Raw genomic sequence first — 13,862 nt, forward strand, 5'->3', positions numbered from 1 at the left:
CGGATAAAATATCGCAGTCAGTTAATCCAAGTTTTTGTCGGACTAATTTTAAAAATGTAATATTGATTTCTTGGAGCTCGTGGGGAAAACAATTTTAATATTCCCATTATTTTGTCCATCAGCTGTTCTCGGTTCTAGTTGGTGTAATCGCGAGATGTGACGCAGAGCGGCGGAGTGCGTAACTGACACAGAGCCAAGACCGGAGTTCCTCACTGCTGATGGTACCGGGCGGAGGAGAACCAGGAGCAGAAGGAGTCAGCAGTGGCAGGGGACTGATGGTTCCGACTTAGTCTCGTAGATTTAGTAGTTTTACGTTTACCGTTGGATCCTTACATATCCAGAAAAAAAGAGAAAGGGAAAAAAATACGTGAAGATGGCGGCCGCGGCCTCGCCGGGCTCCGGTTCGTCGCCGGGCTCCGGCTTGTGTGCCTCCTCGGACTGGATTGTGGTGAGAGATGGATGCCTGCGCTGCGACGAGGAGGGCCTGCGGAGCCTCTCCTACCACCCGGCCCTTAACGCTATTTTAGCCGTCACCAGCCGGGGCAGCATCAAAGTCATAGACGGCACTTCTGGGGCCACTCTCCAGTCTTCGGCGCTGCAGGGTAGGTTCTGGGGATTTTTGTGTGTCCTGACAGCAACACCTTCAGTTTTCACAAATCCACCTCCGGTTTGTCAACAGAGTCCGGACTGGGTTCGTTAGCTGTCCCAGCATTTGCACCGGGGCCTAGCTACGTTATTGAGAAAGCAGGGCATGTTTCGCCTTTTGTGCCCCTTTCAAATGCACAGCCAGCATCCTGACACAGTCGTTAAAGATTTTATCTGTTTGTACTGAAATGGGTTGTGACTGTTTTGCCACCTATAGTCATCATGACACCTCTGCATGTAAGCTAACCGAAAGCTACCGGACCTAGCGTAGCGCTAGCTCGCCGGGTTGCTCTTCCTGTTAGAGTTCGTGGGTTTATTCTGGCTTCCGACAACATGTCGTTGAAAGTACAGACCAGACGCCGAACACCTGGAGCAGCACCACGGCTAGTTCACTAAAAGTTTCAGCTGTCCGGAGATGTGGGAGTTTTCAAACGCAAACTGCTGTGTTAGCCGTGTAGCTAGCTGGAACAGCTCACCGGTCGTTTAACGTGATGCTCATTCAGTGGAACAACACGGATTTGTTTGCTGCGTTGGGAGTATTTTCTGCTTCAGAAAAGATTTGTGAAACGTTGTCTGTCAAAGTTATGGTTCTAAAGCTTCTGTGAGAGGAACAGTCCTCTAGGGCAGTTGTTTCTTATCTTAAGCTAAGTGTTTCTGCTTATTTTAACGTGTTAAAATATGCAGGAGAAATATTTGTGTCACAATTCAAAATAAAATGTTAGAAAATAAACATTTAGCGAAGGCGTTACATCATTAATCCGATATATAACGTTTCCTTGATTGGATGCATTTTTATGGCATCTGAATTCTTTATTTAGGGAAAGATGCAACAAGTAAAAGATGAGCTTGTCTGTTAAAATAACTGCTGTTCCTGGAGGCAAGTGACAGTTGTTTTAAGGAACGCAGTGAAACGCTAGAAACGTCACAGCAGCAACATGTAAGGGTTATTCAGGGTTATTATTCATGTGCTGCACCGACATTTGATAAAAAAAATAGCAGTTTAGTTCAGGTTCCAGCTGAATCAAGGTGTTGGAATAATTCATATTTGAAGCGCGCTTATCCATCCATACGTACATGTTAGGAGAGCTGTGCAGAAGCATGTCTGCAAACCTCACTGAACTCAAGCAACAGAAAATTCCTCCACAGGCTTGTGGCTTACTGATGAGGTCATACACAAGACAGTTACTGTTTTATTTGTATTAGTCACATTCCGGCCATGTTTAATGTCCTCAGCTTTTTTTATTTGTTTTTTGCCATATACAGAAAAATCTGTATGCTGATGTAGTGGCATCAGCATACAGACATCAGGTTTACCTCCACGCTGTAATCCTGTAACATTTGTTGTGTTTAGATGCTCTCGTTCTGTTTCCTTAGAATATATGAAAAATGGTTCAGTCACGTGTGTGTGTGTGTGTGTGTGTGTGTGGGGGGGGGGGGGGTACCAGAATGAGAATAACTGAAGTCAAGTCATTTATGTTCACTAGAACATGTTGATTCCTTTCCGTTTCTAATGTGTGCTGTTGCTTTTAAAAGACGTACTAGTTAGTCATTAGTCTTAACTTTTATTAGTCTTAACTTTTTATTAGCTTCTATGACAGCTGGCTCTCAGAAACTAGATGGCCTTTGGCTCTGACATAGAGGTTAGGAGGTAACCGAGCGGCCGACCTTCTGACCTCTCTGTCTCACCTAGATGGTTACCTGGGCGGGCGAGTACAACTCACCCACTGGAACATCCAGAGTGTTGTGGTTAGTTTCTGATCAGACGGGATGATTCTGAATCATTACGTTTCAAGTGTGCTAATGAAAATCTCTCAGGCTGGTTTTCACACTCACGTTTAAACGAAACAGTTTGGTCACGAGAGATGTGTGGGAGCTGATCTGGGGTCTCCGGCTGCACACGTTTGTGGAGTTATCTGTTAGTGGTCAGCTCAGTGAGAAAAACATTAAATTCAACTTATTTTACCACAATGCAGAGCGTCATGCCAGCTCAGACACACAATCCTGCTCTTGTTTTTGTTTGGTGTCTCAAGCTGCGATTCCTAGAAAGAGTTTAGAGAAGAATGAGAAGTTCCACATGTTCTGCTTTTGTTCAGACTGTTTCATGTGATTTCCTTTCTGTTGGAACAGAATTGTTATTCTCAAATGAGGAAAAGTAAAGTTTTCTGAAACTTTCTGTTTCATTAGAGAAGAGTTTTTAGTTGAGGGTGTGTTTATGATCTGACCTTAAAGAGCAAGTCACCCCCAAATCAACTTTTTTTCCTGTTAAACTATATAAATGCGTGTCTAATCGTGCTGCAGACACGTGTAGCCAATAGTTTTGCACTTAAGTGCATTTGAGTTAAAATTCTAAAACTGTCAGTGTGTCATTGTCAGGTAAAAACTCTGCACTGCATTTGAATTTAAATCTGCCATCGCTACTGGCTAAGAGGTACCCTAGAACGTTAGCTAGTACCATATCACAATGCTACCAGCTGGTATGATATCACAATGTCGTTGTGAGCCTGCGTGTGTATTTGTTAGCGGCTCCGCCCTCTCGGTCTGCTAGGCAACAGCATTTGTTGCATTTTCAAACAGGAAGTGGGAGTGGAGTAGTACTCTGGTAGGGGGTGACTTGCTCTTTAAGTAAATTGTGTGCTAACATGCCTCTGTTTAAAAGCACAGCGTGTTAATAAATATAAATTTTACTTTGCATTTACCTAACATAATAATATAAATGTGATTTCTCTCTTTGTGCCTGTGGTTCTACAGCAGAACATCAGCAGGAACTTTGATTTATGTTTCCAGGTTGTGTTGTTCTCCTGGTTCAGGTCTATTATTTAGTTCCAGGGATCTGATAAATGTGTGTATTCAGTGATAAATGTGTGTATTCTGTGATAAATGTGTGTATTCAGTCCTTTTCTGATGCTTCTCCTGTTTTGTCTCATCGTCCTCCCAGCTAAGCCCGGTGGTCGTGTCAGGTGTCAGTACTTTCCTGCAGTGGACAAGGTGCTTTTTGTGGACGACTATGCTGTAGGATGCAGGAAGGACCTTAACGGCATCCTGCTCCTGGACACGGCTCTGCAGCCTCCCGTTGCCAAACCGGAGGACATGGTTCAGCTGGAGCTGCCGGTCACAGAGGTGAGACAGGACAGGGTGCTGTTGTTGTGTTCTCTGAAAAGTTTCTTTCTGCTGTTTTCACCACCCCATGAACATCTTCTACTCATCTTTTTGTCTGAGTCCGAGCTGAATGATTGTGTAAACGGTTCATCCGACACAAACCCGCTCTTCTCTGAATATCATCCACCTTAAGGTTGACGGCGTGAGCTGTACTGATGTTTATATATTTAATACTTGTTCGGTTTCTTTTATTAACTTTGGCTAAATGTTGGATTTTAAGGCTGAGAACAGAATTAAGATTCAACAGCTTCTAACTGGAGGTTCTCGAAACGAGTCAGTTCTGATCATCAGCTGAACTCGCTCTAGAGACGATGGTCTCCATCCTGATCTGTTTACAGCTCAGAAACGCGCTGGACTGCTCACATTCCAGCAGTTTGCTTTTGTACTTTTCTGGTTTCATGATAAAAACTAGAAAATCCAAGTTTTCAGTACCTGCTTCATTGTGGTTCCTAGCGTGCTGATCCAGTCCAGAAACACGACGTCGGCGAGGATGTCAGCATCACCATTGTTGTTTCTGTGTAGCATACAGGTCACCTCCTGCTGTTTTTCTCTGGAGTAAAGGTGGCGATGGTGCTGTTTTCTATAGTTTCTATGTGTAAAGGAACAGAAATGTGTCTTCAGGCTCAGCAGATGCTGTCAGCTTGTCAGGAGAAGATCGACGTCTCCAACATGGAGGGCTACCAACTTTTTATCAGCCAGCTGAAAGAAGGCCTGAAGAATACCTCACACGAGACCGCCGCCAATCACAAAGTGGCTAAGGTGAGACACTGAACATGTTTCTTCTATTCTGTGCTTAATTTCCTTTGAGCTGGTGAATGTGTTTGAGCCGAGACAGCTGAGGCTATTTAGTGGTGGCGAGGCGCGTCTGAACACGTGGATGTCACATGAGCGCGTTTGCTGAAGGAAACCATGCTTCACCGTGTTCCAGAGTTTGCCCAGAGCCACGGTTGTCTTGTTTGGGTAGAATTTACCTGTTTGATTCCTGCTGGGGAGTCGGGGCCATGAGAAGGTGTGGCTTCTGACGCCGCTAACAGCTGCTGATTTATTCAACACAGTTCAGAGAATCAGTCAAGTCCTACAGGGTTGTGTGTTTTTGAGTTTATTCTTCTGTCTGTCTGTCTGTGTGCATGGTGTGTGTGTGTGTGTGCACACCTGTGTGTGTGTCGGAATGTTGCAGGTTCGAGCCCCACTCAGTCTGTCGCTGCTGTTGTGTCCTTGGGCAAGACGCTTAACACCACCTGTTGGTGGTGGTCGGAGGGACCGGTAGCGCCAGAATACGGCAGCCTCGCCTCTGTCAGTGCGCCCCAGGGCAGCTGTGGCTACATCGTAGCTCATCCCCACCATGGTGTGAATGTGAAGAAGAATGCGAATGTAAAGCGCCTTGGGGGGGTTCCAGGACTCTAGAAGGCGCTATAACAAATACAGGCCATTTACCATATAAATGACCCACACTTGTATAACGCCTTGGTCTCCAAAGTGCTTTACACTACAGTTTATCATTCATCCATTCACACCCTGGTGGTGATGAGCTACCGTGTAGCCACAGCTGCCCTGGGGCATGCCGATAGAGGTAAACCTGCGGTGTACAGGCACCATCGGTCCATCCAAACACCACCTGCAGGCAAGGAGGGTTAAGTGTCTTTCCCAATGGACACAACAGCAGCCTTCTCTGCTGGGAGCCGGGATCGAACCAAAAACCATCCAATTACTGGACAACCAGCGCTACCTCCTGAGCTACTGCTGCCCTTTTAGGGGTCACATATCTCCGCTTGACTCCTGCTGTAGACATTTCGAGGGTTTTGGTGTTCCTTTAGCTCCAAGATCGTCTGTTCATTTTTACTCCTTTCCATCTCAGGAACATTGCTAAGCTGAGTCCCATTCTGTCCCGCTCTGAACTTGAGACAGTTATCCAGTCCTTCATCTCCTCACGCTTAGACTACTGTAACTCTCTTTTCACGTGTCTGAGCAGAACCTCCCTGAACCGTCTACAGGTGGTTCAGAACGCCTGTGCTCGGCTTCAGACCAAGTCCTCCAAACACACCCACATCACCCCGCTTCTCCTCCAGCTTCACCGGCTGCCAGTCAACTTCAGGGTTCATTTCAAGATCCTGGTTCTGGTCTATAGGGCCTTACATGGACAAGCACCATCTTACATTGGTGATCTTCTTAGTCCCCTACACCCCCAGCAGGTCCCTGAGGTCCAGTGACCAAAGCCTACTGGTTGTGCAACACCACGCTAAAGGTCAAAGGTCATTTGCTGCTATGGCCCCCAGACTCTGGGTCTCTCCCCCTGAGCCTGAGATAAGTGGACTCAGTGGTCTCCTTTAAACTCACCTGTTCAGGTTTGGTGGGACCTTCATCACCTCCCTCTCCTTGTTCTGCTCTTATTCCACCTTTCCCAGAGCCACTGGTTTCCCTCTTTTTTTATTCATTTGTTTATTCTTCCTTTCCTTTTTTCAAAATGTTTCTTCTAATATAATCTTCAGCACTAAATAAAACTGTTTCTTCGTATTCTCTCCATGTTTATTATTTAGTTTGCATGCAGATTATTTAACATTTAGCATTCTTGTTTAAATGCATAGCAACAGTACAATGAAGGTCACCTCTCATTAAACTAGAGTCTTTGAATCCATGTGAACAGTTTGGAAACTTTTGGGCTCATTCTCTTTCCACGAGGAGCTGCTCCGACTCTCAGCCAGACACTGGTGTAGCTCTAGCAGCTGAGCGTGTCAGCGGGACACGTGGTGTTGTTCCTCTGAAAGGAAAGAGTTGCAGAAGCAGCTTCTGCCTCAGATGCTTTGCTGTCGATGACTGCAGCACCGAGCTGCTGCTGGCAGCCGTCCCACTGTGCAGCACTTTAGCTTCATGGTTGCTTCATCACTTCTATTTAATCTACTGCAGAAGGTCATCTTCACTTTACAGGAATCCACCGTCACATACATGCATACTTCACTTACGATGGAACCATTTACAGTCAACTGGAAGGCTTTGCCTTGGGAAACCCACCATCAGCCACCCTTTGTGAGTTCTTCATGGAGGACCTTAAACAAAACCCCCCCCCCCCCCCCCTTCAAAACTGCTAAATAAAATAATGGAAATGCTATTTGGACGACATATGAGATCATACCAAAAGGACAAACGGACTGTAACAGAACACCTGAACAATATGGACGACATAAAATTTACATATGAGGACCAACGTTTACAAGATGCTGTAAAGACCTGCGGATGTCCGACATGGACAATAAACAAAGGAAAACAACAACAAAATGAAAAGGACAACTAAAACCAGTGATAACTCTTCCATCCGTCAAAGGCATAACAAAAAAAATTAATGTCGATGGAAAAAAAACGTAAACACACCGCCCAAACCATCCACAACAGGTGGGAAAAGACTAGAACACCCAAAGGACAAGATGGCAGCAGCACATACGTGTGGAGTCATTTATGAAGTCCCATGTGAACTCTGCTGTTACACATACATGGGAGCAACCGGAAGCCACCTCAGCACACGAACAATGGAACATAGAAAAGAGTGAGGGGGAACAAGTCGAAGACACAAGAACAGGAAGTAAAATAAAGAAATCAGCTGTAACCGACCACTGCACCAGAGCGAATCATGTAATGGACTGGGACTGTACACGGATCATAAACAGAACAACTAAAATACAAAAGATGGATCAAAGAGGCGATCGAGATGAGGAGACGTTGGCCCAGGACCATAAACGGAGACGATGGAGTTTTAACGCTGGATCGCTCGTAGGACAGTGTCATCGGTGAGGAGGGCGCGGGCAGTAGAGGGTGACAGGAGCGTCTTCCTCTTCATCCTAAACTCAGCTGTGCGTGCTTGTGCAGAAGCAAACTGATCCCGCGGAAACCAGAGTGTTTTGGAGCTTTTGGACCTTCATACTTTCAGCCTGGCTTCGTTGGCTGGAAAATCAGTCAAATCCTGTTAAATTTAACTTCTGCAGTTTGTGTGAAAACCATCATCATGAAGTATGATCAGGCGTTAAAACAAAAGCATCTGAGCTGTTGATGATGCAGCTTTTGTTGGCACTCGGACTGTGGCCTGATGCATGATGGGTAATGTAAAGTGACCTCTGTGGCGCTGTCAGACATGTTTTCGTCACGGCGATGTTCAAGCAAGTCTCATCAACCAAAGTAAACGGACCCCATCTTGCTGCAGATGTCTAACTTCAGCGAATAGAAGATCAATACAAACACATTAAAGTGTGGAGAGAGAGGGGCGATCATCTGCTTCACACCAGAATATCTCACCAGTCCTTCTGATCCAGCCTAATAATCTGATTAAATGTAGTTTTTGAATATTTGAAACCACCTTGAAGGCTCAGAGTAAAAATATACAGTTTATATACACAACAAATCTGTACACACACACACACACACACACACACACACACACACACACACACACACACACACACACACACACACACACACACACACCTGCGTTTGGTTTACCAGTAGGGTCAGCAGCAGCTCACCTTGCCTGCTGGTGGTGGTCGGAGGGACCGGTGGCGCCAGCGCTCAGCAGCCTTGCCTCCTTCAGTGCGCCCCAGGGCAGCTGTAGCTGCATCGTAGCTCATCACCACCAGCGTGTGAATGTGTGTGAAGCACCTTGGGGGGTTGTGGAACCATAAGAAGGTGCTATACAAATATGGACCGCTTACCATTCTCACCTCTTCCCTGTTTCTCTGTTTCATCATCAGTGGGCAACCGTGACCTTTCACCTCCCCCACCATGTGTTGAAGCTCGTGGCTGGCACCATCGTCAGCGAACTCAAGAAGATAAACCAGAACGTCGCTGCCATGTCTGTGGCCTCCTCCATCATGGACAGGCTGTCCTACCTCTTGTCCAGCGCGAGACCTGAGCTCGGGGTGGGTCCCGGGCGCTCCGTAGACAGGTGAGACCAGCCAGATTTGTGATCAACAAGATTATGTAGGTGTCATCTGACTTGATCTTGTTTGCCATAATGAGTTTTAAACCGGATTCAGTTTAATCTCTTTGATCCCCAGATTCAGTAATTTGCATCCATCGGGGCTGCACCGTGTTTGTAATTGTAATCCTTTATTTATTTATAACATAGCAGTTCTCCTCCACACCACTAGGCTGTGCTGTGACACACCAGCTGGGCTCATCTCCAGTCATTACTCGGCTTCATAAAGCGGACCCTCTGGGGTCTATGGACGCGGATCTGGGTCTTTTGAACAGGTCCGATTTAGAAAGACTCCGTCTCCTCAAGTTTCTGTTTCATTTCAGGTTTAAAAAGAAGATTATAAACTGCGACTGGTTTTTAAATGTTACTGGGCCTGGTAAAAGCGGAGTTATACTAAACTAAAGAAGCAACCTTTTTTTTTATTAGAAAATCGGAGAAGTTGTGTAAACCGAGATTGTGAGCTGTCACGGAGTGCAGGAAACTGCAGACGGACGTCGACGGAAGACTTAAGATCAGGGGTGCCCAATCCTGGTCCTGGAGGGCCGGTATCCATCAGGTTTTGTGGTTTCTCTGCTCCAACACTTGATTTAGTGGTTGAGTTGCATGTGCAGCTGCTCCTCGAGCTCTGCAGAAGCCTGCTAATCACCTGCTGATTAAAATCAGGTGTGTTGAAGCAGAGTTGAAACTAAAACCTGCAGGATACCGGCCCTCTAGGACCAGGATTGGGCACCCCTGCTTTAGATATTGGAGTGATCTGTGACAAAAAGATTATAGTTCATATGTAGTTGAGTGTTTTTATGTTTAAATGAGGATGAGAACGATGAATACCCAGCAGCTCAGCTGTTTTTTAGCTGGAAGACAGGAGAGTGAGGCTCACAGCTGGAGTCTGACGCCACAGTGAGGGTTTTGATGATCAGTCCTTCCTCTTAGACACTGAAAGAGAGAAGCTGGGTCATACTCAGGAAGATGAGGTCCTGGCAGGCACAGAAGAAGCTGCTCAAAGATAGAAAGAGAGGAATGGGTATCGTCGTACAGCATCAGTGTTATTCCTCCGTTCCCAGGATTGAGGCAAAGCCCCCGCCCCCTCTGTGATGCTTGTAAGACTGGAGAGGGACTAAAAAGTTTGTCAGGAGCAAGCAGGTTCTGGCCATGGAGAAAAGCAGTCCAGCCAATCCTCCCTTAGTCCAAATGATCTTTTCTATTGTTTTTTCTTACATGGAGAAGCCAGGCCTGATGCTCCTCTGCTCAGTGGACAGAAACTCGGGGTTTCCCCCAGCGCTTTATAAGCCTGGCGGCCTGCCAGGCTTTGCTTGGCCACACATAGATATGTTTATAAGCATGTTTATTATATACATATCTGTGAAGCCACCCATCAGGCCCCACCCCCTTCCCGATCCTACCGTGTCCGCTGACACGAGCGGCGCAACGAAACTAGAGCCCTCCATCAGCTGATACTGGTGAGAAACAGCAGCGGAACGCGTGCAAACCCTCACCCCCGCTCTCACGGCTGAATCAGCCAGGCTTAACTGGGGGAAACCCTGGAAACTGCTTCTTGGAGGAGCACAAATAACTTGAGTTATCTTGGAAGACAAAAAAATCCAATTCATGTGTAAATAGTAAATATTTATTGATAAGGAATTAGCATAATTGTAACTTATTTTGGCACAATTATATATTTTTTGACATCTTTTTGACGTGCGTGCATTATTAATCAAAGACAAATGAACAGTTTCTTTAATTTTCCTGTTAAATTTTTTAAAATGTGTTGTTTGCTGTTCATATGTATATATATATATATATATATATATATATATATATATATATTAATTAATTTACAGTCTAGGTTGTCATTCTAAATGATAAAAAACATTCATCGTACATGTGTGTGGGTGAGGGTTATCTCCAAATATAAAAAAGACGTATACATTCCTACAGTTGTGCTGTATAAAGGCAGTAGTTATGCTCTTTGTTTGGAAATACAAAGGAAAAATCAATGAGTCAACAACGGCTAATTACACCCTGGAGCCCAGAGGGTTATAGCTTTAAGCTAGCCGACGGTAAAAGGTGGTTTAACCCGGCAGCACGCTCGGTTCAGTTAGAGCTTCCTCCTCACGGCTCTGGTGTCTGCAGATCCCTGATGTACAGCGAGGCCAACCGGCGGGAGACGTTCACATCATGGCCGCACGCCGGGTACAGGTGGGCTCAGCCCGACCCGATGGCTCAAGCAGGATTTTACCACCAGGTCTGTTCTGTTGTTTAGAGAGACATTTTTGTTTGTTTACATGTGTTCGTAGGTGTGTGGTCAGACATTTTGGGACCGTTGGAGTGTTCAGTTACTTTTTTCTCTCCTTAACCTCTGAACTTTCTCCCCACAGCCGGCCTCGACAGGAGACGACAGAGCCATGTGTTTCACCTGCAGCGTGTGTTTGGTGTGTTGGGAACCTACAGACGAGCCCTGGTGAGTGGACAACATGGACGCATCATGAGACTGTCGTCATCCTCTCACACGTTTCCGCTCTATAAATCCTGCAGGTCGGAGCATGAGCGACATTCACCCAATTGTCCGTTTGTGAAGGGAGAGCATACACAGAACGTCCCCCTGTCAGTTACCCTAGCAACAAGCCCCGCCCAGTTTCCCAGCAGTCCCGACAGCTCAGATAAAATTGCCTGCTACGGGTTCGGTAGCTGCCCACAGTTCTTGGCTGCCGCCACCAAGAGGGGAAAGATCTGCATCTGGGATGTCTCCAAGATGATGAAGGTCATTAGCGCTGGCGTTTGTTTTCTTCTCATGTGATGATGACAAGCATCCTTTAGCAGCTGTGGTGGTCTCTGCTCAACAGGTGCACCTGAAGTTTGACATCAACCCGTACGATCCGGCCATCCTCCGACAGCTGATCCTGTGCAGCGGGGAGCAGGTTCTGACAGAGTCTCGGAGACCAACTGTGACCTGGTTGGAGGAGTCGTCGTCCTGCTCCGACCTGCCCAAGCTAGAGGGGGACAGGTAGGAAACAAGCCCTACCTATGTCCACTTACACAGTGAGAAGAGACCCTGACTGTGTTTTTAATCATTTCTTGTCTTTTCAGCGACGACCAGCTGGAGGACTCGGACAGCGAAGAGCATTCCCGGTCAGAATCCGTAACAGGTTAGTAATCTGCCGGATTGTTTCTGGAGTTGTGGATGATTGAGAAAATGAAATCTAGTATAAAAACAAACGGTAGATGTGGACTGGAAGACCTTCAGATCTTGTTTTGGTTTGGTTTCAGGCCAGCCGTCCCAGTGGGAGAGCATGGACCTGAGCCTTGGGGTGACGGCGCTGAGCGTGCTCCAGCAGCCGGAGAACCTCCAGTGGGAGGTGGTGGCAAGTGTCCTGGAGGACACCGTGAAAGATTTGGAGGAACTGGGTGCAAACCCCTCGTTGAACCAAACCAAGACCCACAGCCAGGCTAAAAGTAAAGACAAGCTGCCTGAGCACCACAACATTCCCTTTCCCTGCCTGTTGGCTGGAGGTCTCCTCAGCTACTGCTCAGCATCCAGCACCCCCATAGCGGTTCCCCCTACATCAGCCCTACCTTCAACACGGAGGACCACACAGGGTCCACACAGGACTCAGGGCCCTGAGCCTTTTTCTGGGCCTCTACAGGAACAAGGTCCCATGGAAATAGATGCTTGCAATCCCCAGACTGCCCCCCAGGAGCCGATGTTTTCTAATCAGTCAGGGTCTCAGCTTCCCAGCCCCTCCTCTCTGTCGGCTCTGCGCAGGACTATACCGGTGCTGCTGCTGTACAGCATCAGGGAGGTGGACGACAAGTCCTCAGGACAGGTGTTTGCCCAGATGAACAACCTAATGAGCAAGGGGCTCCACGAGGAGGGCTTCACCGTGCCACAGATCATCGAGATGGAGTTTGATACGCACGAGCAGCTGCTGCTTCAGGACCCGCCCATCACCTACATCCAGCAGTTTGCTGACGCAGCCACTAACCTGGCAGGTTTGGACGGTCACGTGGACAAATGGAGCACGTTGGGTGCAGCAACCGTCTCCACCCCGCCTCGACCCGGAGCACTAGTGCAGTGTTTACGGCTGCCCAAGCAGCTGGAGGAGGAGAGCCTGTATGTGGACTCCATCACGCCGTGCTGGGACGGCGTCCACCTGCTGGTCTGCCTGCAGCCTTGTGGCTCAGAGTCTCTCAGCGCCACCAACCAGGTGGAGGCGCTCAACAATCTGAACCGTCTGCACTCGGCCCTGTGCAGCCAGCGCAAAGGAGACCCTCTCCACCCGGTGGCCAACGGAGTGGAAAGCCTTCATCCTGGGGGATCCCCCCCTCAGACCCCCCTCATTTTACCCCCAGGAGAGCCGCTGCAGCAGAGGACTCAGAGCCGGGGCAGTGGGGGGGGCTATCTTGCACTCTACAAACTCAACTACTCCACCCATATAGTCACTTTAGAAGAGGAGCCAATCAAGGTGCAGCAGATCAGGGACCCTTGTGATGCCATCACCTCTCTCATATTACTTCCTCCAGACGTGCTCGACAGCAGAGAGGATGAGAGTGAGGAGGCCTCTGAGGAGGCGCTCCCCTCAGCTCCAAAAAATGGTTCCTGTGGGCCTGAAACGGGTCCAGCAAGTCCTGCTGGCTCTGGGACTGCATACAGAGCAGCCACCAGCAGCAGTGCTACGGTCACCAGTCCTTCCACCTCTGCCTCCTGCTATAAAGAGTGCAAACGGGCAGAGATGGCAGGCCTGGGCCACCTGGTGGTCACCACCCAAACTGGACACATAATGATCCTGGACCTGTCCACGTTGGAGGTCCTGGCCAAGGTAGAGCCCCCTAAAAGGGACGGGTTAGCTGAAGAACCCGACCCATTTGTCTCGGTTACCTACTGCTCTGGGACCGACCGCCTCTGTGCCTGCACTAAAGGTGAGGTTTCAGCACTTCCTGTGGGATGTTGCATCAAAACGCAGAAACGTTCATTTCATCATCTGGGCACAGCAAAACCTTTCTCATGTGTTTCGAGTCCTCTGGTTCAGGCCCAAGGACCTCCCCCATTGTTCTGCAGCTCAGTCAGCGGGTGTCTTGTCTCATGTTGATGACATCACTCACAATGGTT

The 13,862-nt window shown here is 47.7% G+C and overlaps 1 protein-coding gene across 6 annotated transcripts in view; it reads left to right on the forward strand.

Annotated features, from left to right (window-relative positions):
* The first annotated feature begins 205 nt into the window (after positions 1–205).
* Positions 206–13,862, forward strand: part of birc6 (baculoviral IAP repeat containing 6) — a 114,507-nt gene continuing 100,850 nt past the window's right edge. For all 6 annotated transcript variants that reach the window (XM_054749975.2, XM_054749981.2, XM_054749977.2 and 3 more), the window contains exons 1-10: positions 206–602; positions 3,581–3,762; positions 4,423–4,560; positions 8,532–8,725; positions 10,889–11,000; positions 11,134–11,216; positions 11,291–11,516; positions 11,599–11,759; positions 11,843–11,901; positions 12,023–13,672. In XM_054749975.2, the coding sequence (XP_054605950.2) occupies positions 374–602; positions 3,581–3,762; positions 4,423–4,560; positions 8,532–8,725; positions 10,889–11,000; positions 11,134–11,216; positions 11,291–11,516; positions 11,599–11,759; positions 11,843–11,901; positions 12,023–13,672 (3,034 nt within the window). In that variant the 5' untranslated portion in view covers positions 206–373. The remainder of the gene's footprint in view (positions 603–3,580; positions 3,763–4,422; positions 4,561–8,531; positions 8,726–10,888; positions 11,001–11,133; positions 11,217–11,290; positions 11,517–11,598; positions 11,760–11,842; positions 11,902–12,022; positions 13,673–13,862) is intronic.

Source organism: Nothobranchius furzeri, chromosome 12 (assembly GCF_043380555.1).
Source record: "Nothobranchius furzeri strain GRZ-AD chromosome 12, NfurGRZ-RIMD1, whole genome shotgun sequence".
Taxonomy (NCBI): Eukaryota; Metazoa; Chordata; class Actinopteri; order Cyprinodontiformes; family Nothobranchiidae; genus Nothobranchius; species Nothobranchius furzeri.